At 41.4% G+C, this 24,618-nt stretch overlaps 1 protein-coding gene across 3 annotated transcripts in view; it reads left to right on the top strand.

Annotated features, from left to right (window-relative positions):
• MLXIP (MLX interacting protein) overlaps window positions 1-24,618 on the top strand; it is a 50,535-nt gene that overhangs the window by 15,657 nt on the left and 10,260 nt on the right. For 2 of the 3 annotated variants that reach the window (XR_012663178.1, XM_075109854.1), the window contains exons 2-11: window positions 13,372-13,478; window positions 13,835-13,920; window positions 15,212-15,301; window positions 15,583-15,624; window positions 16,131-16,302; window positions 17,289-17,378; window positions 18,252-18,343; window positions 18,498-19,161; window positions 23,228-23,349; window positions 24,068-24,254. Coding sequence is in view for 2 of the 3 variants with exons in the window: in XM_075109854.1 (XP_074965955.1) it covers window positions 13,372-13,478; window positions 13,835-13,920; window positions 15,212-15,301; window positions 15,583-15,624; window positions 16,131-16,302; window positions 17,289-17,378; window positions 18,252-18,343; window positions 18,498-19,161; window positions 23,228-23,349; window positions 24,068-24,254 (1,652 nt within the window). In the remaining variant the exon portion in view is untranslated. The remainder of the gene's footprint in view (window positions 1-13,371; window positions 13,479-13,834; window positions 13,921-15,211; window positions 15,302-15,582; window positions 15,625-16,130; window positions 16,303-17,288; window positions 17,379-18,251; window positions 18,344-18,497; window positions 19,162-23,227; window positions 23,350-24,067; window positions 24,255-24,618) is intronic. The other variant, XM_075109855.1, reaches the window with a different exon arrangement.

Here is a 24,618-nt window from a genome sequence, read left to right as displayed (position 1 = left end):
GCAGTGCGGCAGACAAGTTTCCACAGCCCCTGTTTTTGCTGGTGACCCAGGGGTGAAGTTCTGTTTTCCACTGTTCATTCTCTGAATGTTCAGCCTTCCTAGGAGGCTGTGTGGTCTTTGACTGGTGAATCCCAGGGAGTTTCACTGCTGTTCTCTGAGACATGGCTGCTGTTGTAGCAGGGGCAGGAGCAGGAGGAACTGCTGCTTCACAGGTCTATGTGATGTTCATGTCTCATTGAAGGGCTGGTTTTGGTGAAGGCATTGTCAAAGCATTTGTTTGCACTTAGGTCCAACAGAGCTGTAAGTAGAGGCTTTTCCTGAGGTGTGTGGGGCCTTTCAGAGGTGCTTTTATTTTTTAAAAAAATTCCTTTTTTTTTTTCATCATTCCAGTCTGCTTTATGTTAACTCTAGAAGGGGTTTTGTCCCTACATTATCTATCTTTGGGAAATTTTTTTTTAATCTTTCAGTAGCCTTAATAGAAACACAACAGTACCTTTAATCTACTTCTGTCTTTTGTGTAGTTTCTGGTTCAGCTTTTATGTAAACTTTGAATAAACTGTATGTGCTGATGCAGTCTTGAATCTTTAATAACTGAGTTTGGTAATAAGTCTGGCGTTTTTCATGCTGTAGGGAGTTGGTTGCAGACAGCTGGTATGAAAGCTTTGTTTCACAAAGGGAGTGGTGGGGGAGCGTCTCTTCTTTTTAAGACCCTTAAGTCACTTTCAGAATAAGATCCCTGAAGTCTTGTGGTATATTTATAGGCTTGTAATGTTGTGCAGAGAACATTACGCTATCCTCTGAGGCAGAAGTGCTGGTTTCAGGTTGCTGTGTTGATCACGGTAAACAGCTCTGGGTTCCTGTTGGTATGTGTGCTGCTCAGACTGTGCTGATCTGCCATGCTGATACAGTTTGTTTGGGTTTTTCAGAAGCTCTGCATTTGAAGAGTCTTTGAACCATAATTTAGGTGCTTAAAACAAGGTCCCAGATCATCACATCTTGATTAGTTTATTAATCTAGGCTAATGCCTTAACATTCAAAAGGATCCTGACATGTTCATAGCTCTCTGTACAAGAGGGTCCTTCCCAACAGCCGCCATCTTAAATGAGGAGGAAGATGCATGGGACAACTGTTATCAGTTCCTGATCATCTGTATCAGAAGACAGCTTTTTGTAATGAATATTCTGATTCTGAAAAGGTTGATGAAAAGCCAGTGGCAGATACCAAGTTTTAGGAAGAAGTGAAAAATTTCAAGAGACTGTGAAATAAGCAAGTGGGATCGTTTCTCTAAAAACAACACTTCTTACTTCTCACCATGTGTGAGAGAGTGCAGGAAACACTTCAAAACCAAGGAAAACCAAATGTATTGATCTGATGTGAATTACTTTGTTGATATGTTTATCAATACAACATATTGATCATCATCATCATAACAGTTGATATCAGTAGGAAAGTTCCTCTACCTCCTAGCAGCAATTTTGTGAGAAAAGATCACAGTAGAACTGATTGTGATATCCTTGTTATGCTACCTGCAACATTTAGACATGTAATCTTTCCTTTGCCTCACCAAAATCTTCTAAACCTTGTTCGAGCAGCAGGGAGGAAAGATGAAGAGAAGGAAGTGGTGGAGAGAAGGGGCGCATTGAGTGCAGTGGCTGTTTTCTAAAAGGGAAGCATGCAGCGGGGAGGGAGCTGAAAAGAAAGCTGTTGGCAAAGATGATGCAGCAAAGAAAATCTGATAACTCTTATCACAGTGTTAGTTACTGGCGCACCACTGCATGTTACAAAGTGGCAAGGTATGTTAAAGCTGATATTTGTAGCCTTCTCGTTTCAGGCAAAGAATAAAGCATGTTTCCTAAATGGAAGTTCTCAAGCTGATTGTGTTAAAGATAGTTTAACAACTTTGTGAATGATGCTGGATACTCATTTTCTGGTCATTCTGGCCCAGGGCACAACACTGACAGATACATGAACCTTGCAATCCTAGCACCAGAGAGAAGGCGAACTGCGGTGGGGGTAGATTTGAAGTTTTGCATCTCTAGTAGCTTGACTTTGATACTTGGCATGCAGCTTGCAGGTGAGGAACAGCTGTCAGGTGTTCTATGAGCAGGTTTCATGCTTACTGCTTTAAATAGAGATAAAATGATCATTTTGTTACAAGGGTGAGTCCTTTAGAAAATGAGACATTAAGTTATGTCACAGAAAACATTAAAAAGAATTGACTTCCCACCCTCTTACCCAGCAGTTACTGTAGGCAACACTGGTAGCGCTTCCTGTTTTTAAAGTTGCCCACTAATCCCTACTGTGTAACTGTACTTTTGGCTGGTTTAGCTGATCTGAACTTTCCCATGTCTGAGCCTGTGTTATTTGGATGAGAAGTTGTTCAAAGTGGTTTAGTGTGTCCCACTAATAAAGCTTTGCCCATATTAAAAAAAAAAAGGAAAACAAAGAAGTTCCAATCATTTTTCAAAGATTGTATTACCCTAAGGATCAGAGCAGGGCCTTTGGTGAGGAGGTGGCCCATGTTTGAGTGGGGTGCTCTGTCCTGCAAAACTGTTTTTAAATTGTTGAGATCATAATTTTCTAAGAAACTGGAGGTACTTGGTCAGAGCATTGACTGGAGGTCCATCTGGCATGGTGAGAGATCGGGGAAGGGAACTGGATGCAGTTTTGCAAGCAAACACAGACATGTTATCTCACGTTGGCCAAATCAGAGAAGTGGATAATGAAATGTTAATAGGTCTATGCCTTAGTTTCCCATCTGCAAAATGAGGGTGAAAGCACCATAGAAAAGCTTGTGAGGAATTTGTTTAGATTAAGTAATGATCTATAAATCAAGGTATTAGCACTGAAAAGTGAACAGCATGAGAGGCCACCAATGAAAGTGCTAAATATGCAGGATGTGGTGCGTACCATCTATTCTGTAAACAGAGGCTTAGGATATGAACAGATTGCTTGTGATCCTATAGTAAAGGTTTTTCATTATAAGAAATATGCAAAGATACCTACATATAAATTCAGATGCTCCCTGCCTTTTGTAGTGATTGTGTATACTATCGTAATTTTCCTTTTTATGTAGGATTTAATTTAATATTAAACATGCATTGGCGTTCAGTTCCAGCTGAGATTTGAACTTCCCTGTGTAGAATACGTGCTAAATTTATACAGTGTAGATTCAAGCCCATGCTTAAACCACTAGTTCTTACCTCAAAGGAATATTTTTTTAACCGAATAGTTAGAAATTGTGATAATCTTCACTTTGTATGCTTTCCGTGTCTACATCTAATCTGCCAGGAAAATAAATGGCAGATTGTGTCTCTTAATGTTTTATACCAGAACAGAAACTTCGGATTGCAATGTTCATTTAAATAAAAATCAGAACAATTTCCTATGGAGTTTATTTTTTAAAAATAATCAGCTTGTATTACTGCAAAAGTTTTGTAACTTTCTTGTCAGTAGTTAAAAATTTTACAGTTAATATTTACAGTGATGCGTTCTTCTAAAGGACGGTTTAAGGGGACCTGATGTTTTTACCCATGCCCATATCTGATCAACTGATGTGTTCCTAGCAGGCCCCAGAAATAGCTTAGAAATATGAATATTTTAATGTTTAGTTGTAAAAAGAAAAAATTTTTGCCATGGAGATAAAAATGGATTCTGTGTTGTCTTGAATTCTCTAGCCAAGTAGGAGAAAAATTAAGACTGCGTTCTTCTGTCTTTTTCATTGACAAAACATGAGTTGAGAAACAGCAATGCCAAATAAAATGATAATGCAGGTGCAGGTCAGCTCAGTTCTTACAATGTTACCTTTATACCATTTTCATACTGAGCATATTAAATTATTTAATAAATTATTCTGTTGTGCTGGGAAATTTACCGAGAGCTGGGGAATATGTAAATTGAAATATGTAAATCTAATCCTTGCTAAAACTTACTCTTGCTAGTAGCATTTCTAGTATGGGGCTTGTGGCTGGGATATGACTGGCTGGAGTTCTGTCCTCGCTTTGCTACTAACATCCTTTGTGGCCACGGGCAGCTGCTCTCCCTCCTGGTATTTCAGATTTGGGCAAATGAAAGTAGTGGTATTTGTGTCTGACCCTAAATCTCAAAGCACTGTGTAAGTTCTGTATGTCAGTGCCTTTTTCATGATGGTATTTCTGGTAGTCCTGTGAAGGAGGTCTTGATTTTTGGCAGTTGAAGTATGTGGCATTTTGTGAAGTTTTGATGTTTATAAAGTTACAAAGTATGTGACTTCTTTCAATGGGTAAAAGTACAGCGGGATCAAGGAGAGGTTTTGCCTGAGAGTTAGCAGTGATAGATGGTGATGGTGAGCCCGTTTCTCAGCACTTTGACTGAAATATTAGTGACATTACTTATTAAGCTTTTTCTGTTTTCTTGCTGTTTCAGTTCTGTATTAAAATAAGTCAATGTTGGACAAATGTCTGAAAAGCAGGAACATTTATAGAACTATCCTTTGATTTCTGACTGGAAATGAGAAACTGTCTAAATATTCCAAGTCTTTAAATAGACACTGGCTGAAGGACACTATAGCCTCCAAGTCTCCTTGATATTTGTACTGTTTTTTATGTTCCCCTTTGCCCTGTGCTGTTTCAGCGCTGTTTTCACCCTTTCATAACTTGCATGAAACCTGTTTCTGTTCAAAGCATTTCTCCAATGGTCCTTCCCGGCTGTCTGCAAGCCTTCCTCTTCATATAGCACATCTTGGCCATGTTATGTTTGGCTAAAACTCCTTTCCTTGATTGACGTAATGGTGGTATGAAAAGCTGTCAGTGTAGATATGATAATACTCTCAAAACGCAAGTTTTTCAGCTCTTGCTTTTCTCTGAGGAGGCTGCAGGATGTTGCCTTGGCAAAGCACAGGTCTGCTGGTATAAGCCAGGGTAGCGCTTGGTGTGCCACAGCACTTACCAGGTCCATTCGTGAGTCCCCAGTGTAGACATGGTCTTTATCAGAGCGAGAGCCCAGACACTGCAAACCTTCATTTATGCAAATTAAGCTAAACTTCCAAACTTTGCTTGAAATAATGTTCAGTTTGTAAAATAAATACATGAAGGTTTATAGTGCATTTGTTGGGGCAGGCATGTTTGCTTCTGGTGTATGACTGATCTTTTACTTTGCTGTTCATTCTCAGGAGTTGCATACCTCAGCCTTCCTGGGTGAAATCAGTCTAGATAACATGTTCTTTGGCAGGTGTTGCAATTCCAGTTTGCAGTGGATAACTTTGATTTTTGTTTTTTTATTTTTCTAATGCTTCTTAACCACACCTTGAATATTGTGTTAAGTTTTGGGCCCTTCAGAAGAGGCATGTTGAGTTGCTGGAGCATGTCCAAAGAAGGGCAATGAACCTGGTGAAGGGTCTGGAGAGCAGGTCTTATGAGGAGAGGTTGAGGGAACTGGGGTTGTTTAGTTTGGCGAAGAGGAGGTCGAGGGGAGACCTTCTCACTCTCTACAGCTACCTGATAGGAGGTCGTAGTGGGGTGGGTGTTGGTCTCTTCTCCCAAGTTACTAGCAATAGAATGAGAGGAAACAGCTTCAAGCTGCGTCAGGGGAGGTTTAGGTTGGATATTAGAAAAATTTCTTACTGCAAGAGTGGTCAGGCATTGGAACAGGCTGCCCAGAGAGATGGTGGAGTCACCATCCCTGGAAGGTGTTCAAACAAACCTGTAGCTGTGGCACTTCAGAACATGGTTTAGGAGGCCTGGGGGTGTTGGGTTGATCGTTGGACTTGATCCTAGAGGTCTTTTCCGACCTTAATGATTCCATGATTCTATATAAGGCTCATGATAGAGGAAAAATGTTTGTTCTCATATCTGTGTGTTCAAGGTTGAAGTATTACTTTTAAAAGGAGGCGAATCAAACAGTGGGGAGTGTTTGGTTGTTTTAAAATATTTGATGCAACTTCAGCTTGAAATCCCCTGCTGTCATTTGTGGAATGTGAGCAATATAACATCCCTCCACAAACCTGGAGTCTACTACTGCGGGAGGATTTCAGGTAAGGAGGATGAATTAGGTAACCAAGAAAACAACCTGGCCTAATGCTTGCTTTTAAAATGAGCTCTGTCTGGGATTAGTATCCCAGGGCTGCAGCTACGATTAACTTTGTAGGTACAAATAGTAAGATGCTAGAATGTGGCCTCCTCACCAGTCCTACACACATTCACTTGGTGTAGGAATGTTTGTTTCACTGCCTGCTTCTTTGCTCCAGCACACAATGCATATAATCTGATTCTCTGAATGAACCTTTGTTTGGGGAAATACTGTTAGTTTTGGCTCTTGGAGAGCTGAGCTGACAGACCCAACTCACCAACGAAACAGATTGGAGATTAAAAAACAAACTGAAACCACGCCTTCAAAAAAAAAAAAAACCACCACCAAAAAAACCCAACCAACAACACTGGGGAGAAGCCAAGAAGTTCCTTTTCTCTGTTGCTGAAAAAGCTAATCTATTTAGCTACTGTAATTATTTGGCTACTGTAATATCAAATCAGATTTTTTCATATTGCTTAAATTAAGAGCCTCATTACCATTACTTGCAATAAATGGGAAAAAAACCAAACCTTAGTCTTATCTCAAAAGATTGCATGATCATTACAAGAAGGAATCGGGGCATAAAAAGGCACAGAGAAAGTGGGTTTTGAGGCAGGAGTTAACAAGGCAAAAAAGAGGTCTTTTAGCACCAGAGCAGTGGGAATCTCTTAATTAAACAAGAAAATGCAATACATTTCTGTAGCTCATTACTGTAAACTGAATTTACAAAATTCAGATCTGAAAATGAAATAATTTGCTTACAACTCTAGTTTACAAGACCCCTGTGGTTTGCATGAAAAGTGATCCCTGCATGTCTGCAGTAGTTCCCTTTCAAGGTATCTTTGCTGTGTTTGCTGAAAATATATATTTGGGCAGCAGGGTCAGGTCTGTGGAATCTGAGCCGCGGCACTCAGAGGGTTATGTTTAAATTCCATGTATGTTAGATATAGGCCAGGTGCTATCCAACTGCAAAAGGAAAAAATAACTTCTCCTGAGCTAGAGAGCCAACTCTAGCCAGAGATTTTCCTTGTCCCTACACTACATATCAAAACAATTGAAAGGTGGAAGGGCAGAAATGAGAGTTTTACATGCAGAGTGCAGCAGTGTATCAAAATAATGTGTCCCACTTCTAGTGCTGTCACTCATGCACTTCATAGCCGTGGGCATATAATTCAGCCTCACCATTTCCTTATTTTTAAGCAAGAGACCATGCATTTCCTCCCTCACAGGGTATTTTAAAGACCTCTTATTTTGTGCAGCATTTAGTCCGCTACAATCGCAAGATAGCTTGCCAGCTGAAATTCCTTGCTCAGCAGCGTTTGCATGTCGTGGTGTGGAGAATAAACTTAATTTTCTTCTGAATGAGGGATGGGGATTTTTCAGACTGGTATTTATAGCAGTGTCTTCCTTATTGTCTTCTGTTAGAAAAGGATTTAAAACATAATGCTATGGTACTGTTTTGACCATTTCTGAGGTAGCTAAAAAATGAGGAACTGCAAATTGGATCAGAAACAGCTTAGTAAAGCATTTCAGCTGTATAAAAACCCTTAAGTTCGACCATACGATACTACATGGCTTCCATTTAATCAAAATGTATTCAACCACCTATTAAATGGAGGTTATGTAAGCTGACCAGACCAGCCTTCTGAGATTGCCTTGTTTTGGATGGAATTTATCTTAATATTTAAAACTCTCCTTCTCTGCTCCTTCAGAAATCAGTGTTTCTTAAAATGCTAGCATTTCATAATGCTAGTTAATAATGAAAAACCCCTAAACCTCTTCTGGGTTTGCATGCAGATAAATATTCATTTCTGTCCAAATCTGGAGGGTGGTTGTCACGTGGATTTATGCTGACTGAAGTCCATCTTAAAATCCTCTGATTTAAGGGAGGAGAACAGGGGATTCTTCTGTTGTGAGTCATCTTATAGCAGAGCTTGATCATGCTTCTACTGATGTGGGCAGGAGTTTTTCCATTGAGTTTACTGATTGCATGTTTCTTCAGCAGAGTTAGTGGTTTAAATCCGAAGTCACCCTAACAGCTGTGAATGGCATTTCCTGTGCCCCGTATCTGTTAAGGAAGAAGGTCACCTATTTGCCTTGTCCCTACTAAGTCAAAAGCATCACTAAAATATCCTGTAAGATCATTAACTGCTCTTCTAGATACTGTTTGTTAGCCATACACTTAAAATGCTGTTCATTGGTGTTATTCAATCACCAGTGGAAGGCAACCCTTTAACATGCAGTCCTTAAAAAAAAAAAAAAAAAAAAACAAAAAAACCCCAGAAAAATCTATGGAGACAGAACAACCCTCCATAGGTACTGTTTGCCCGTGTGTGGCTGAAATGCTTTATTTTGGGTGTTATTAACATAGAAGAAAATTATGACACTCTCAGAGGCAAAACTTTGCATAAAAATGGACATTGCCAGGGTAAAATCTACTTTGTACCATGTTAGAATACATACCTTCTCCCTAATTACATTGCAGTTGATTGAAGAAAAATTTAAAAATTAGATGTGTTTAAGGGAGTCAGGTCATGCTCTCACAATGGACGTCTGTTTATTGTAGTTTGCTACAAATCTTGTGGCATTTGAAGGTTTGTAACTGTTTTTAAAACACAGCTGCTTTCACTGGAAGTTTAGAAATGGAGAGACTTTGGGATACTCTGACAGATCAGTGGTGTGTTACCTATCTGCCTGCATGGTTCTCAGCTGCCTAAGGTAATTCCTGAGCTGTGAAAAGTATGTAAAAAAAGCCTTGGGAATGGACTCCAGCCTCTCTTGGCATACTCAGGACTCATAGGTGAAAGCTGCAGCATATAGAAGTCACAGCCATGATTGTCTGCAGCTTCTCTTCTGAAAACACTGTGACTCCTCCAAAGTACTTCAGGGCCCCTGTGTCCAAGAGGAGTTCCAGCTCTGTTGACTGTTCAGCTGAAGCTTTTTTAGTTGGTTTGCTATGATCAAATCACTTGAGGACATACTGGTCTCGGGAGACGGAGATTTCTACATGGGAGACTGAACTGAGCTGCTGGAATGTATTGCACATTATCCACCAGATGGTTTTCAGCCACTTTGATTTGATCAGTGTTTGAGAGTGCTGAAGATGAGTGTCACATATTTCTCCAGCATTGCTTATGTGAGCCTGGGTAGCACAGGCTATGATTCTGGCAGCAACAACCCCTGCAGCATGCACCCGAGAGCCTAGTTCCCTCTGCACTCCTCTCCTTGGGCACTCTCTGTGCAGCACCAACATCCTCTAGGTCATGCCACTGGCTGGTGTGGATGCATCTGTCCCAGCTTGTACCATGGAGTGTTTGGTCCAAGCTCCCTTGGGATGGTCTCCTCATCCCCTCTCTGGAACCAGCACTCCTGCAGAGTTGCAGCTGCCGTTGTAGAAGGAGCAAGGACCATGTGTGCACTGACATTTTACACTTGCAGGTACATTATGACCATCTAGCTGGTCAGCAAGTTGCTCTGCATTTCTTGTAGGAGTCAGTGTGGTTTTAGGAGACAGGGAACTGGCAGGGGCAGCAGCCAGTGGGTGTCTCCATTTGGTTTTTTGTTGTTTTGTTGCTTTAATATCTGAAGGTGGGTTTCAGTTAGGCAGCTGCTCTCTGTCAGTGTTGTACAAAGTAATTGACTTTCCGCTGACTTGGGAATTTGGAATAGTATCTAAATATTGTTGTCAGCTTCATGCTGATTCCTCACCACTGAGGCTAAAGTCGTTTCACTTATAACCTCAAGCTGGACTTGTGCTTTGCTCCCATGGGAACTAAAAATAATAATTATTTTAAGAATAGGTTCTTAATCACTTCCTTCTTTTGATGCACTACTTTTTGTTTAGCATTTTGTAAGAATGTAATAGAAAATGTTTTAACCTGTTTGTGTTTTAATTCCAGTTTTAATTGGCTCTTTGAAGATGCAAGGTGTGTACAAGAATTAATTACAGTTACTTTCAGTTTTTTTGTAGAAGAGCATTCATTGTTATTCTGAGTGAAGGTTATTAGAGTTTTGTTGCTTTGGCAAACTGTCCAGTCACACAGAGCTACGAAGAGATGAACATTAAGTTGACAGATTTCTTAGTCAAAGGCATGTGGGCATTTTGTCAGTGTTGGTGATGCATCAGCATGTTAATCTCCTGTCTCTGAACTGTTAATGTACGTATGAGAAACAGAAAAAGATGTGCTTTAATCTGGGTTTAGAAGGAACGATAAGACACAATGATTTTATGGCAGGGATGGCTGTACAGTGAACACTGAAGGTGATGAGATAGTTTGCAGAGATGGGTAGAATATTAAACAGATGGAGATCCACAGTCTGCCCTGACCTACAGCAGCTGGATAACAGTGAGATAAAATTCTTCATTTGGAGATCTTTCCATAAAATGAAAGAGTCTTGAAACTTAGAAGTGGAGTTTTGGGAGATGTATTTAAAAAAAAATTAAAGAATCCAGAAGGGGTTCCTAGACTTCAGTGAGCATACACAGTGTGGTTGTACTGAGCGTCTTAGAGCCCAGCTACAGAGAATAACACAAGTACACGAATAACTGTTTTTCGTATTCCTTGCTAACAGTTTACATGTTTTACTATTACTTCCAGCCAGTGAAGTTGTTTGCTCCTGCAAGTCTACTTGCCTTAGAGGGAGCCAGTGTTCTATTTTGTGTACCAAATTTTGTTTGTACTTCATTTCTTCTCAAGCATCAGGGTCCCAAAGGCTGCAGCAGTGCCTTATAGCATAGTCTAGAGGGCTCAGCGTACAGCATAGGCCCTGAAGGGGCAGCTGGGCATGGACCATGGTGAACACAGGACTCACAGGCTTGTCACTTATCTGTTCTTTTGCTGCTGTGAATTGTCCTTTTAGTGCAGTTGATATCTGGCCTCTCCACCAGCTTCCCTGTGCGTATAAAAGCACAGCAGTTTATTTTTAAAGCTATGAGGAGCACAAAAAATCTTGTTACTGTCGGGCAACAGCTCACCTGATGGTGGTTTAACCTGTTGCTGCAACTGACATTACACATGGTAGTAAAATTGAAAGAGCAGAGCTGGCTTTCCTTTACCTGTCACTTGGCTGAGGTTTGGCATTTGCTCATCTGTTACTGTTGTGGGAATACCTGAGTGGTAACAGCAGTTGTGGTGCTAGCAAGGGAGAAAAGAAATGATGAGTCAGATACTTGAAGAAAGTGGTGGTTCAATATCCTGCTATTGGCAGCTCTGGCATTCTGGCTTCTTTTGTGGGGGCTGTGAGAACTTTTTATAAGTATAGTATTACAAGTTCTATTGCAAGTTTTCTTTAAAAAGAGCTGCTCTGAGGAGGTTTCCCAGACGAAGGAGGAAACAGGAATCAGCAGTTCTCCAGCTACAGGCCTCCCTCTGCATGGCCTTGAGCAAGCCAAGGGAAGTGCCTGGCACTTCTGTAGGGTGTACTTCCTATTCTCACAGTGATTTTTAGACCTTAAGTATAAAATAGGGGCTTAAAAGGAAGAATAATTCAGCTCTTTGAGTTAATTTGTACTGAATATGTGATAGCAAATATACAGTGTCCTAGCGCAGGCCAGTTCCAGTACAACTCTCTCTAGTGCCACTTGCAGTTCATGGCAAAGTCACTCCCAATTAACCAGGTGCTCAGTGATCTTTTCTGAGAGGGCAAAGTGTTTGGAGGTGACGTTGCTCCTGTGACTCATTTGTGTACTCTTCACTACAGAGGACCTTAACCTCTTGATCTGATGCTCATAGCATTTCAGGATGAACCTGTTGCCTTTGCATATGTTGTATTGATTGCAATTTGTATTGCTGGTCTGCTTTTGTTGTAGCAAGGATGCACAAACAGCATAAGGAGACGTAAACTAGGAAAATATATGGCTAAAATCACAAAAAAAGAGAGAGAGAACCTGGGATAGGCACAATACCTATACTTTAATCTGTGGCTTGAAATTTACTACATTATGAATATTTCCTACTTTCTCTGCTCTGTCAGTAATATGGATTAATGATTCATAAAGGTATGTTATAGAGGCTGGGTAGTTTGTCTTTATACAGTGTTCACTGGAGACGCTGTTGATTATTCCTTTTTCGTTCCCTCTCCCTCTCACCTCCAGAGCGTCTCAGAAGCATGGAATGTCCTGAGCTGGAAGGGACCCACAAGGATCATCAAGTCAAATTCCTATCCGTGCACAGGACAACCCCAAAATTCACACCGTGTCTCTGAGGGCCTTGTCCAAGTGCTTCTTGAATATCACCAGGCTGGTGCCGTGATGCCTCCCTGGGGAGCCTGTTCCAGGGCTCCACCACCCTCTGGGGGAAGAACCTTTTCCTAATACCCAACCTAACCCTCCCCTGGCACATCTCCCTGCCATTCCCTCAGGTCCTGTCATGGGTCACCAGAGAGAAGAGACCAGCCCTGCCCCTCCTCCTCCCCTTGTGAGGAAGCTGCAGACCGCAATGAGGGCTGCCCTCAGCCTTCTCTTCTCCAGGCTGAACAAACCAAGTGACTTCAGCTGCTCCTCATGTGGTTTCTCCTCTAAACCCTTCACCAACTTTGTGGCCCTCCTCTGGACACTGTCTAGTAGCTTTATATCCTTAATGTACTGTGGTGCCCAAAACTGCACACATTACTCAAGGTGAGGCTGCACCAGCGCAGAGTAGAGCGAGAATGTTCAATCATAAGCCATTTATCTTTCCAGCCTTCCCTTTCCTTGGAGAAAAGTTACTCTTTCTAGTCTGTTGGTCATCCTGTGTGCTCAGCTGTGTTTACCATCATTGTAGAACTGGTGTGTGGTAGTTTTTCTTGGGCCAGAACTGGCATTTTGTTCTTCCTTTCCAGTGTTACCAGCCTGGTAACTAGAGTGGAACCATAGAAATGGAGTTGTGTTGAATTCATCCAGTTCCTCAACAAAATCCAAGCCAAAACTATGTGTGGCCTAATGTGGAAAAACCTCTAGGCCAGGTCTTGGGTTTAATTTTGAGCAATGTTGTTCTCAGCTGATGGAAGCTGATAAGGCTGGCATTTGAGGCAGTGGGATGCTGGCAAGGAGAAAAGTGAGTTTGGGTGAAGTGAGTTGTGGTCCTGCTGAAGATACTTGTGAGACCAGTTGTGACCGTTGTTAGCAGGCAGATGAGAACATGAAGGAGTCTTGAAAATTGGGCTCATTTCTGGCAGCTAGGTCAGTAAGCTATGGACAGCGTATGGGAAAAATTGTCACTGGCCAAGTGTGGCTTGTTGTGCTTTTTACTGTTGACATTTTGGCAGCTTTAGGGGGATGCTTTGTCTTGAAAGGAGCGGCAAGAGAAAAACTGAAATTCGAATGATTTGCTGCCTGTTTTGTTTCAGTGGAAAGCTGGTTTCACCAAAATGGAAAAATTTTAAAGGCTTGAAACTTCAGTGGAGAGATAAAATCCGTCTCAATAACGCCATCTGGAGGGCATGGTACATGCAGTGTAAGTATCATGCTGGATTTTGTCGCTTGCTGTAAAATATTTTGAGAGACAATTATGCAAGAAGCAAGAAGGAACTGAACTTACTGTCTAATGAAAAGCTCAAAAATCTGCCGAAGGCCCAGATGTCTTGAAAGCTGTCGTGGCAGTGCCTTTGGATCAGTGTTTTCTTAAAGATGTCCACACAGAGGCTGTACCAAGTGGTCCAAGCACAGCCTGAGATTTCCCCATTTACTGTTGGCTATCGGGAAGGAACCTGGGCTAGATTTTTTTTCCTTTTTTTTTTTTAAACATCTTGTGACTGGGCTCTCTGCAGAGCCTGCATGTGCTGAGCACTCAGATTTTCATTATTGTTTCAGACCTGGAGAAGCGCAAGAATCCAGTGTGCCATTTTGTGACTCCACTGGACGGCTCTGTTGACGTAGATGAACATCGTCGGCCAGAGGTCTGTAAAACCTGACGAACAGACTAATGAGCTCTAGAGTTTATAACAAGATTTTCTCATCCACTAGATACAACAGCAGCATAGCAATTCTTTGCTCTGATGTTTTTATTTAGAAGGAAGCATTAATATAATGGTATACAGGTGTGCTGCTGAACCCGTTTTTGTAAGTTTATCATATTCAGATGATCAAGGTGCAACCAGAAGGACATTTATTATCTATGTAACTTATGACTATGTTCTAGTTCATTAAAACCTAAATCATAGAAGTGCAATTTGAATAGTTAAGGTTTTGACAGCCACTGCTCTCCTCTGGCTGGAGATTGCTGAAGTCAGTGGGAAATCAGTGACAACTGTTTCCAGGATTAAATCTAAGTGATCCCATGAGAGTTTTCTGTGTCTTTATTTAATTGATGGGTGTAATTTCTAGACAACAAGCAATTTCTTTGTCAAGATAACCTCACAAAAAGATCAAATATGAGTTTGAGTACTTTCATTTTTGTGCTGTTATAAACATAAATGAAAACTAATGTCTGCCCTCTGGCTTCTTGCGGAAAACCAGTGAGGCAATATGTAGCACTCTCTATACTCCATAACTCTAGAATCATTTGTAAGTCAGAGGAGTTCCAGATGAGTTTGTGGAACTGTCTCAGGTTTTTGAAAGAACAGTGTTGATATTTGTGATGAAAGGTGACCCTCAAACACAAGAAAGTTGTGTTGAGGCTCTAAGTCTGCTACCCCCAACTTATACACTGCTATCTGTGATATGTTAAAGACCCGCATTGTTCTGATCCTTTTGTTGCTACTAGTATGTGGCCCACGAGGTCCAGCTCTGGGAGGAGTGTGACATCAGATCTCTATTGCTTTGTGTCATTCTTAACAGCTTTTGTGTGTGGGTGCATGTTCATATAACCTCGTGAAATTCTCCTTGCTTGTTTTCTGCAGAACAGTGTCATATGCTTTATACATTACATTTTAGTAAATTAGTTTTAAAGGGTTTCTTTGCCATTTCTTTTCTATTGGTTATTGTTGAGCTGATGTGGGAGATGCTGACAGTGCAGTCAGACATCATCTCTTGTTTGTTTATTGTGGGAAAGATGAAGTTAGTACTGTCAGATTTGCTCTGTGATAGCTGAACTCTGGCACAGTGTAGGCTGCTGATACATGAGCTCAAACAGAATTAGCGTGCTTTATTTTGCATTTTTTTTCTGCCTGAATGTTTGCTTGGAAATTTATTGAACATTCATCCATTATGTGATTCCACGTAATTCATGGTATGTGTTTGTATTCTCAGGCCATCGCAACAGAAGGGAAATACTGGAAACGAAGAATTGAAATAGTCATCAGGGAATACCACAAGTGGAGGACATACTTCAAGAAAAGGGTCTGTTGGTTTACACAGTGAAAGTAGCTTACTTGAACTTGGTCAGTATATTATTGCTTTTTGAGTTTTAATGTCACTTTTGCTAGTATGCAAGAATACTTAAAACAAATGATAAGCTAGTACAGGCATACTCATCTGATTAGTCCCACTTAACTTAAAAATCATTGTGCAGGGGCTAATTGTGCATGATTGGGTCTTAAAAGTCTTGCAAAATCAGGTCGTCTACTGGCATATACAGGACTTATTCTGACTTTAACATCTGTTTTGTTCTCCTTTTGCAGTTACAGAAACATAAAGATGAAGATCTTTCAAGTTTGGTCAGGGTAGGTAATAGTGCTGATAAATGGCAGCATTTATGCTTGTAAAAGCTGCAGTAAGTAACAAAGCTGTAACGTGCAGTAGCTTGCATCGATTAAAATCTAAAGACAAGCATCTTGCTTAAGCCTTAATTAAGGTTGTACACCTTAATGTTTCTGCACCTTAGAGAGCAATGTAAGACTTGTAGCTTAAATTGGATGGAGGAGAGTTTGAACGTAAAGTGCTGTGACAGAAAAAATGAGAATTAGTATTGGGTTCCCGGAAAGATCAGTCTCTTTGAGGGCTGGCACATTGTTTCATCTTGTTACTGAGTCGTAGCTGGCACTAGTGCCTGGCTTGTGTAACTGGATCTGTGAAGGTGTGTGCGCTACATGTTGCAGATTAGAAGTTCCACTGCTCTGTTTCAGTCTTTCTCTAAAAATGTGAAGAATGAAGACACTTTTTATACATCTGCACCTGACTGCTTTAGCGTTTTCTAGGCAGCCTGACTTTTCTTCCTTTCCTTTGGCAGGATGATGATGTGGTTCTCTGGCAAAAAAGAAGATATGGCAGAGAAACCCCTGTCCCTATGGAGGAAGGCAGCCTCTTGGATGCAGATATGCTTATGTCCGAGTTCACTGACACACTGTTCTCCACCCTGTCTTCACATCAGCTCGTTTCCTGGCCAAATTCCAGGGACATAGGTATTGTTGACTCTTAGCTGTGTTGATTTTAGAATGGGAATCTCTAGGAGAAGTCTGGTTTGTTGCTTTTCTGCTTTTCTAGTCTTGCCTAATAAATTTTTCTTACTTTGCTGATATAGATAAAAATAGGTCAGAGACTGTAGCTGTCTAATGCTTCATAGATTATGGAATCCCAATTGTTCATCTAAATTTAATTTCTGTTTTAGCTTCTTACATGCTGCTCCTAGCATTGTCCTCTAATGTTGCTCTGAATAAATATGTCATGACCAGTATTTACCTTTATCAGTGATGAAGGCATTGTTATTTATCTCAAAGCTTATATGTGTGTGTATTTTTAAGGGAATGCCTGTGTGTTTTTCTTTGGATTATGTCCCTTAGAATGAGTGCAAGTCACATCTCCTGTAAAAACAATCCCAAGAGCTACAGAGTTCTGTTGAATGCTCTCTAACTCAAGGCACTGACTGTCTAATGGGACAGCAGATGTCCACTAATGCGTCATCCTTGCTGCATGGATGTCTGAGCTGTCTGAGCAACTCCAGAGCAACTGTGGTTTACATGAAATGTACTTGAGGCAAAATTAAATGGATGATGGTTTGTTTTAAAATACTGTGCTAGGAGCTATGGTGGTTCAGGTTGCGCTTCCCAGCAAGTTTGTTTATTGTGCAGCAGGGACAGGACAGGAGGCTTGGGAGCAGGAGGTGTCCAAGTTTGGCAATCCCTAGCTGTTAGTTAGAGCCTTCAGGTTTCGTCTCTTCCATTTTACTAGTTGAAAGTTTCATTCCCCAGTGGTTTTTATTTCAGAGCTGGGCTGTAGTTCTGAAGAAAAGCAGACACTTAGTTCATTTCAGCAGCAGTTTTTCTCTAAACATCCTGGCCAAGCCTGGCTGTGGAGTGTGTGTTGGTGTTCTAGCCAAATGCGATATTCCTACTGTTGTTACTGTGCAAGTGATGTGAAGCTAATCTAATCTGTCTCTTGAATTTTCCAGCACACTTAGGAAATGCTGACATGATTCAACCAGGGCTTATCCCTCTCCAGCCAAATTTTGATTTTATGGATACTTTTGAGCCTTTTCAGGGTAAGAATCAGATATATAGTCAATTAATTTATTTAAATTTGCAGCTATTTATGAACTAGTTTTTAACAGAGGATTAAACATTGCAGATATCTACTGTCCATAGAAGGCAAGAGATTTGAGTGAAAGGTGAAGAACACTTGATACATGTTTTCATTGTCCATTTTTCCAAGCAGACACATATGTGGGTAGAATCCCATGTTACTGTGACCCCAGTCTTTTACTTACCTGGGTTTGAGAGTCACTTCAGGATTGTTTATTCCAAGGTTTGAACCTGGCTGTTAATTTGCCTTTGGAAAGAATAGCATTTAGACCTTAAGTCATTGAGTAATTAAAGATAGAACATCAGATACAGACAGGAGAACTCACAGAATCACTAAGGTTTTCCCATTTAACACTTCTTAGTGATGAAGTGATTTAACACTTCGTTTGCCTTGGAACATTTTCTGGTACTCTCAAGAATTACATATGACATTAAACTACTGCTGAAAACTTTGGTGGTTATGGATCTTCATGGAAGTCAAAGGTCACATCTGTTTGCTGGGCCTGCATGCAGTCTGCATCAGACAACTGAATTTTGTGGGACTGCCTTGAGAATCAGCTCTTGGCCATCTGTTTAGGTGAACCTTAAGCAGTGGACTCGTTTTAGTATTGTCCTCAGCTTGCACGAAAGTTGAAGATGACTGCCCTGAAGAGATCAGTTCCTCTGGAAGACAACAATTCGTTGCTCAGTCAGCAGCAGTTGTATGAAGCAAAAATCTTGTGGTTTTGTTATTTGCTGAATAATATTTATATTCTTTTGAATTTTAGTATCTAGCAATGCTGTACCTTGAGTATGAAAAGTAGAAAATTAATAGGCAACATTTCGTATTTCAGATTTATTCACACCCAGTCGTTCCAGTAATTATTTCCCTTCTGTGTCTGCTGTCAGCTCAGCGACAACAGACAGCACCAACCATTCTTCCCAGGTAAGAGAGGTTCTCGGTCTCTAAAACAGCCTCCTCTCAGACACATATGTGCTATGAAGACTCCCAGATATGAGCCACATCCTTCTCAGAAGGAGTTGAGACAAGAGTTTCAGAGGTCATGACTGAATCTGTAATATTTTTTCTTTTCTGTCAGTCTCCTGTCCTGCCGTCGGGTTCATTGCCCAACACACTTCCAGCGGGGAACATCAGTGATGGACTGATTGCTTCCTCAGTACCTGCTCCTGTCATTCCTGATGTTGGCACTGACCAGTGTTCCAGCATTAGAAGCGGGGGATCTTTCATCCAGCCAGCAGACTTCACTCCTGACTCGTCTCTCAGCGGGCCACAAACTTTTATGCCAGTGTTTCAGACACCCTTGCCACTGCTTCAACCTGCGACACAACAGCACCAGTCCCCGTTGCCTGCAGTGCCTCTGAATTCTAGCTTAAGCTCTCCACCAGCTGCGTTTCCTGCACCAGAAACCCAGAAGTTTGGCCTCTGTGAATCTACAGTTATCACGCACACAGCTTCCGCTACATTGACCCACAATGCCCCTGCTACCACCTTCAGCCAGAGCCAGAACCTTGTCCTGGCAACACAGCAGCCAGGTGCAGGAGTGCCTTGTAACCTGGCTTTCCAGACTACTGTCCTGCAGGGACAGCCCCGGCCCCAGCTGCAGTCCCAACTGACATTTGCACTCCCCAAAGCTGTTCCTCTGGCCAGTGCTGGGACAAGGCCCAAACAGTCACAAAATACAGTGCCTGCTCCGAAGCCTGAAACAGTGTCCTTATTGTTAAAGAATGCCTTCATCACCCCAGGTGAGAAGCAGTTTGGGGGATATGTTTTTCTTTTCTGAGTGAGAATAGCAAGAGGGAGAGACCTTCTTGCTTTTCTTGGTTTACATAGTAAGTAAAAATACAGCTTCCTGAGGGTGTCTAAGGGACGCCTGAAGCCACTGATGTGTGGCTACACTGTTCAATGGGATGCTCTGGACTGCAGTGAGGATTGGAAACAGTTTGGTTGTGAGTGTGAAAAGCCAACCTGCTGAAGGGGATATCCCCTCATAAAATCTGTGGTCAGCTGTATAGATGCATTAGCACATGGGATGGCTAGAGCTCAGTGCTCTTATCCCATAGAAACCTTGGTCTTGGTACTTAATGTTGTTCTGATTAACTCTGCCCCTCAGAGCATTCAGCCACAGTAGGTAGGAAGATAGTGTGGGATGGAGAATGGCAGATCTGTCCCTTTCATTAATTCACCTGGTTGCTCTGGACAAGGCACTACACCTACCTGTGCATCATCGCAGTCTGTAATACCAGCATGCTGGTGTGCATCCGTTGTTAATACTTCAGGTATATTCTGAGGTTCATCTTAGCGTGCCAGAAACTCTTTGAGACTGAGTAGGGAGCAGCTGTTGAAGTGGACCACAGCATTGGTCCAGATGGAAGCATGGGAGAGTGCCTCTTGTCTACCATCAGTGCTCCCTAGAAGAACCAGGGTGATGAGAATCAGCCCTTCCAGTAGGGAAGGACTAAGAACAGGTGGGGGAGCTGGAGGTCTTTGTCTCAAGCAATCTACAGGCTCTTGAGATGCTGTCAGGAGCACATGGTTTTCAGCTCATAGTATGAGAGCCTAACCGATGCCGGAATCTCCACACTGAGCATGATTTGGAGCCATTGACACTGCACAAGGCTAAGAATAGCAACTTTGAGCAGAGAGAGTTTTGCTTGTGGTAGTTCCTGTGGGAACGCTCAAGACTGGAACAGGATAGGCAGTATGCTTTTTCTTGGGATTACTGCACGCTGTTGTGCTGGCTGGGGGCCAAGTGACTTCAGCCACCTAAAATGTGCAACAATAATGCAAGGAAAACCCTGCCTGGGGATTATTAAACAGGCTTTACTAAGGAGTAGGTTTGTCTGCCAGCGCCTGGCATTGTGGTTACCCACAAAAAAAAATAAAAAAATCGGTGTTCAGGAGTAGAACAGACCCAGGGATCTAATTCTAGCATGTCACTGGGAACAAGTCGGTCCATGATTAATAGCACTAGGGTGTTAATGGCAGTGTTTCTGTCTATAGCATGTTATACAGCAAGAGTCCATGTACCTTCAGCAGTCAAGACATGCATTTCTCACCTAGTAAACCATTGTAGGCAACTCATTATTTTCAGAAAGCATTTGTTCCTAGCTTTCTTAGTGCTTCATCGGTTGTTCCTCTCGCCATATATCACTTTCCCACTGCTTCATCAGTTACTTGTGGACCATTGTAACAAATGGCTTTGTTTCTCATCTAGATCTAAAGTTGTTGCTGTTTTTCATTCCTGGTAGGCGCATGTGTTCAGGGATCACAGTCCTCCTAAACTACTGGGACACCAAGCTTAGAGGTCGAATCCAAGATTTTATGTAAAGACTGGGGTTTTATTTTGGCAGTAGGAGAAACATCAGTACTTATAACTGAGGCGTTTATGCCTGTCATTTGTGTTCAGGACAAACAAATCATCTCATGACTATAAAGCAAATTGCATTATAACCTGTGTAGAAAGGGATGATAACATTTACTACCCTGTGATGTAAGGGCTGTAACAGATTGTCTCATCAGGTGCAAGATTTCACATGAGAAAGAATTCTGCTATCACTGCTTCAGGGTAAATGTTCTGATTTTGAGAAGGAAGTCTGCAAAAGATGCATGTGTAGGATAGAAACATGAAACATGTAAAGGGGCATCTATATATGTGCTGATTGTTACAGTTACCCAAATGTGGAAGTCAGAAATGCCAAGTTTGTGCAGCGCCATTAATGCTGCTTAAGTATTTAATATTTTTTATTTATGTAATAATTTTTTATTTTATATTATATTTAAAATATATAAGTATTAAATAAGAGTAGGCTCTTTAGCTTAACGGAGGTGTCATAAGTGTGGCTGGACATTGGTGAACAGTGGAAGAGTTGCAATTCCAGCTTTATATGTGGGAATAACCTCTCTACTTTCACTGTGCATTAACTGCTTTTTCCTTACCATTTTGCAAGTCTCATAAAACAGACCAGCATCAAAGTAGACCAGCACGAGGGATAGTTTAGTGTTTGTGGTACACAGTCTGTAAGTGTGCTTTTGAGTAAATAGGACCTTTTGTCAGCCCTCAGTGTCCCAAATGCATGTTACAAAACCTAGCATTTGCAATCTGTTGTTTATTCATGAGAAAAAGGAACTGACATCTAGATGAGGGGAGACCTTATTGCTCTCTACAACTACCTGAAAGGAGGTTGTAGCTAGGTAGGGATTGGCCTCTTCTCCCAAGTAACTACCGATAGGATGAGAGCAAATGGCCTCAAGCTGCGCCACGGAAGGTTTAGAGCGGATATTAGGAAAGATTACTTTACTGAAAGGGTTGTCAGGAATTGGAACAGGCTGCCCAGGGAAGTGTTTGAGTCACTATCCCTGGAGGTATTTAAAAGACATTTGGTTGTGGTGCTTAGGGATGTGGTTTAGTGGTGAACTGGCAGTGTTAGCTTTACGCTTGGACTTGATGATCTTAAAGGTCTTTTCCAACCTATACGATTCTGTGTATTCTGTGTGTGAGTGCTCAGACAAAGAATGAACTCCCTGTATCAGAGTGACAGCGCTCTCTGCCACACAGACCCATGCAAGGGCTGACACAACATCCGTGCAATCCACAGGCCTTTCTAATAAAGGCTATACAGAAACTTTACTTGATTCAAGACACAGTTGTTAGTCACAGATGACACAGTAGGGGAGAGAACATTAGATATCCTGCGCTGTCTCCCTGTTCTGCTGTGTGTGTCCTTCAATATCCTGATGCTAAATTGGAGAGGGGAGGGTTGGCAGTGGCTGAGCTACTGTGACACTTTTCATGCAAGATAACTTTATTAGTACAAAGGAGAGCTGAAGCCAATACAGGCTACAATAAAACTGAGTAAGTTTGGTTCGGTTTTCTCAGAAAGCATACAGAAGCTCTGTCTTTGCATGATTCTTCCCTTAGTAACAATATAGGTTGGTTAGTCATTTTCTCTCTAAAGTCTGGGCAAGAACAATGTCAGCCTTAATGTCATGTCAATAACTGTACATCTGCATTGGTTAAATTGAGACCTTAACAGGTTTACGTTAGACTAGAATACTGTAGTGGTGCGAAAAACTTCAGAGCAAGGATCTTGATTCTTGCATGGAGGCAAGCCTCCTGTACAAACTTTTTTGAGAATTTTTTGTAACTTTCTCTGTGGAGACAATTGCTGCTATTAGCAGTTATTTCTAGCTGTCTAACACTGCAGAACTCCTAGTTCTTTAGCCTATTTTCTGGAATTTTGGTGCTGATTCCCAGCATGTTTTGTTGTCTTGTGGCTGTGTGTCATGTAAAGCAGCTGTAAAACCAGATAGTGAAAGAAGCTAGTAGAGTGAAGTGGTGAGGAAGAGAATTTAATATATATACAAGGAAGCATGAAGTATTGAATACGCGTCCTTCAGTTGGTTTCTGACATTGACCCTTTCTGGGTTAGCAGAGCAAGCCTGAGATCCAAGAAGTATGGATGTGAAAGGAGAGGTTAAGATGATCCTCCTTCTGGGAAACCCAGCTCTGATAGAATGAATACACTTTGCACCTCCCTGTTTTACTAGGTACCTTTGTAAATTCACCTTGAAACAGTGACAGTGATGCTAGAAGCCTCAGAAATAACTGGTGTGAGAGTCCTTTGTACTGGATTCATGGATTGAGGTTATCAGAAAACCGGTGGCACTCTATATTGCAATGAAGTAGTACCAAATAGATGCCCATTAACCCATTCCCCTGTTCAATGACAAGTTATTTCATACAAAATAATCTCCAGCTTTTTTTTTTTTTTTTTTGTCTTATTAACTATTCTAACTTGTGTTCTTCAGCTGCCTTTCAGGGACAGTCCAGAGCTGTGATTGTAACTCCAGCACCTTTAAAAAGAGAGGGGATTTTGACGCCAGCCACGTCTCAGTCTAATGTTGCAATTGCACCAGCTGGAATTGTCAGAGTAAGGAGAAGAAAAAAAATATATTTGTTTTTAGGCCTGTTATTTGCAAGTAGTTAGAGCCATAATGTGCTCAGAAGGGTAACTACTCCACTAAATCTCACCTGTTACCCAGCATATGCATTTGTGCATTCAGCATTATGTTTGCTTATTTTTAATTTAACTACTTTATGGGCCTGGAAGCACTATTTAGTCTTCACAGACTCTGTCTCACACAACAGTAAGATTACAAAGAGGCATGTATACACAGTACTATGAATGGGGATGGTTTGTGCTTTTTATTAATCATGCAGAAGCTAGAAGGAACCCAGGATGCTCACCTTTCCATTTACATATTGGAAGGCATGCCTTGAGTATATGAGTGGGTTTCCCAATATGTTGTATGCAGGAAGATGGAAATAGTTTTTAGTATATTATGTGTTGATGTGTTATAATACTGCTTTAAGTTATGAAGGGATACTGGTCTCCTGCCAGAAGTCTGACTTCAGTGCCTGCCAATTCCTTATGTATAAGTCTTTGTTTCATGTCATCAGATTGTTAATCATGTATTAATTTGCTACTTTTAGTGAAAGGCAAGGTAACAAATCTCTCTCTCTTTCTTTGTCTCCCCTCCCTTTCTCATTTCTCTCATTCCTTCTCTTCCTCTGCCCCCATATCCCCCTTCCTGCTCTCTTTTTCTTTCTCTGTGTTTTTCTCTCTGCTATTTCTATGCTGTTCCCAGGCTCCCGGGGTGACGGAGTTCCGTAGTAACATTCTGGTTGGTCCAGCACAGCGAGCACCAAGTAGTCAACAAACCCAGTCCACAGTCTCACATCTCTTCTCTCCTAGTGTAGTCCAGGATGTGTTGGTGAAAGGAGAGCAAATCCCTTCCCACAGTAGCAGTTCACAAGTTCCTTCACCTACACCTAGTAAGTTAGAAAGCTGTAAGCATTCTCTCTGCCCTGCACACATCAGTGTATTTCCATTGGTTAGGCAAGACCTTGAGGATCCCTGGATAACTTTATGAAGGAAAAGCTTTTTAGGCCCTCCTACCCTGTATCTTCAGTTGCATTCAGTTGTTTGCAATTTTTGTCTTAAACTACTGTGCAGCATTCCCACAAACTGCGATTTTGTGCTTCCCGTAAGTGGCTCCTTTCTAAAATTATGTACTGTCATAGTCACCCAGAAATTAAACCCATTTGAAAGACATCTGTGTAGAAAGTGCTGAATAGGTTTGTTATTCCGTATTGTAACTATAATTTTATTGGAGGATCTCGGACACAATCCTTTAGT

Source organism: Phalacrocorax aristotelis, chromosome 15, assembly GCF_949628215.1.
Source record: "Phalacrocorax aristotelis chromosome 15, bGulAri2.1, whole genome shotgun sequence".
NCBI lineage: Eukaryota > Metazoa > Chordata > Aves > Suliformes > Phalacrocoracidae > Phalacrocorax > Phalacrocorax aristotelis.
The sequence above is the reverse complement of the archived record's forward strand: the minus strand, read 5'-3'. Positions and strand labels throughout refer to the sequence as shown.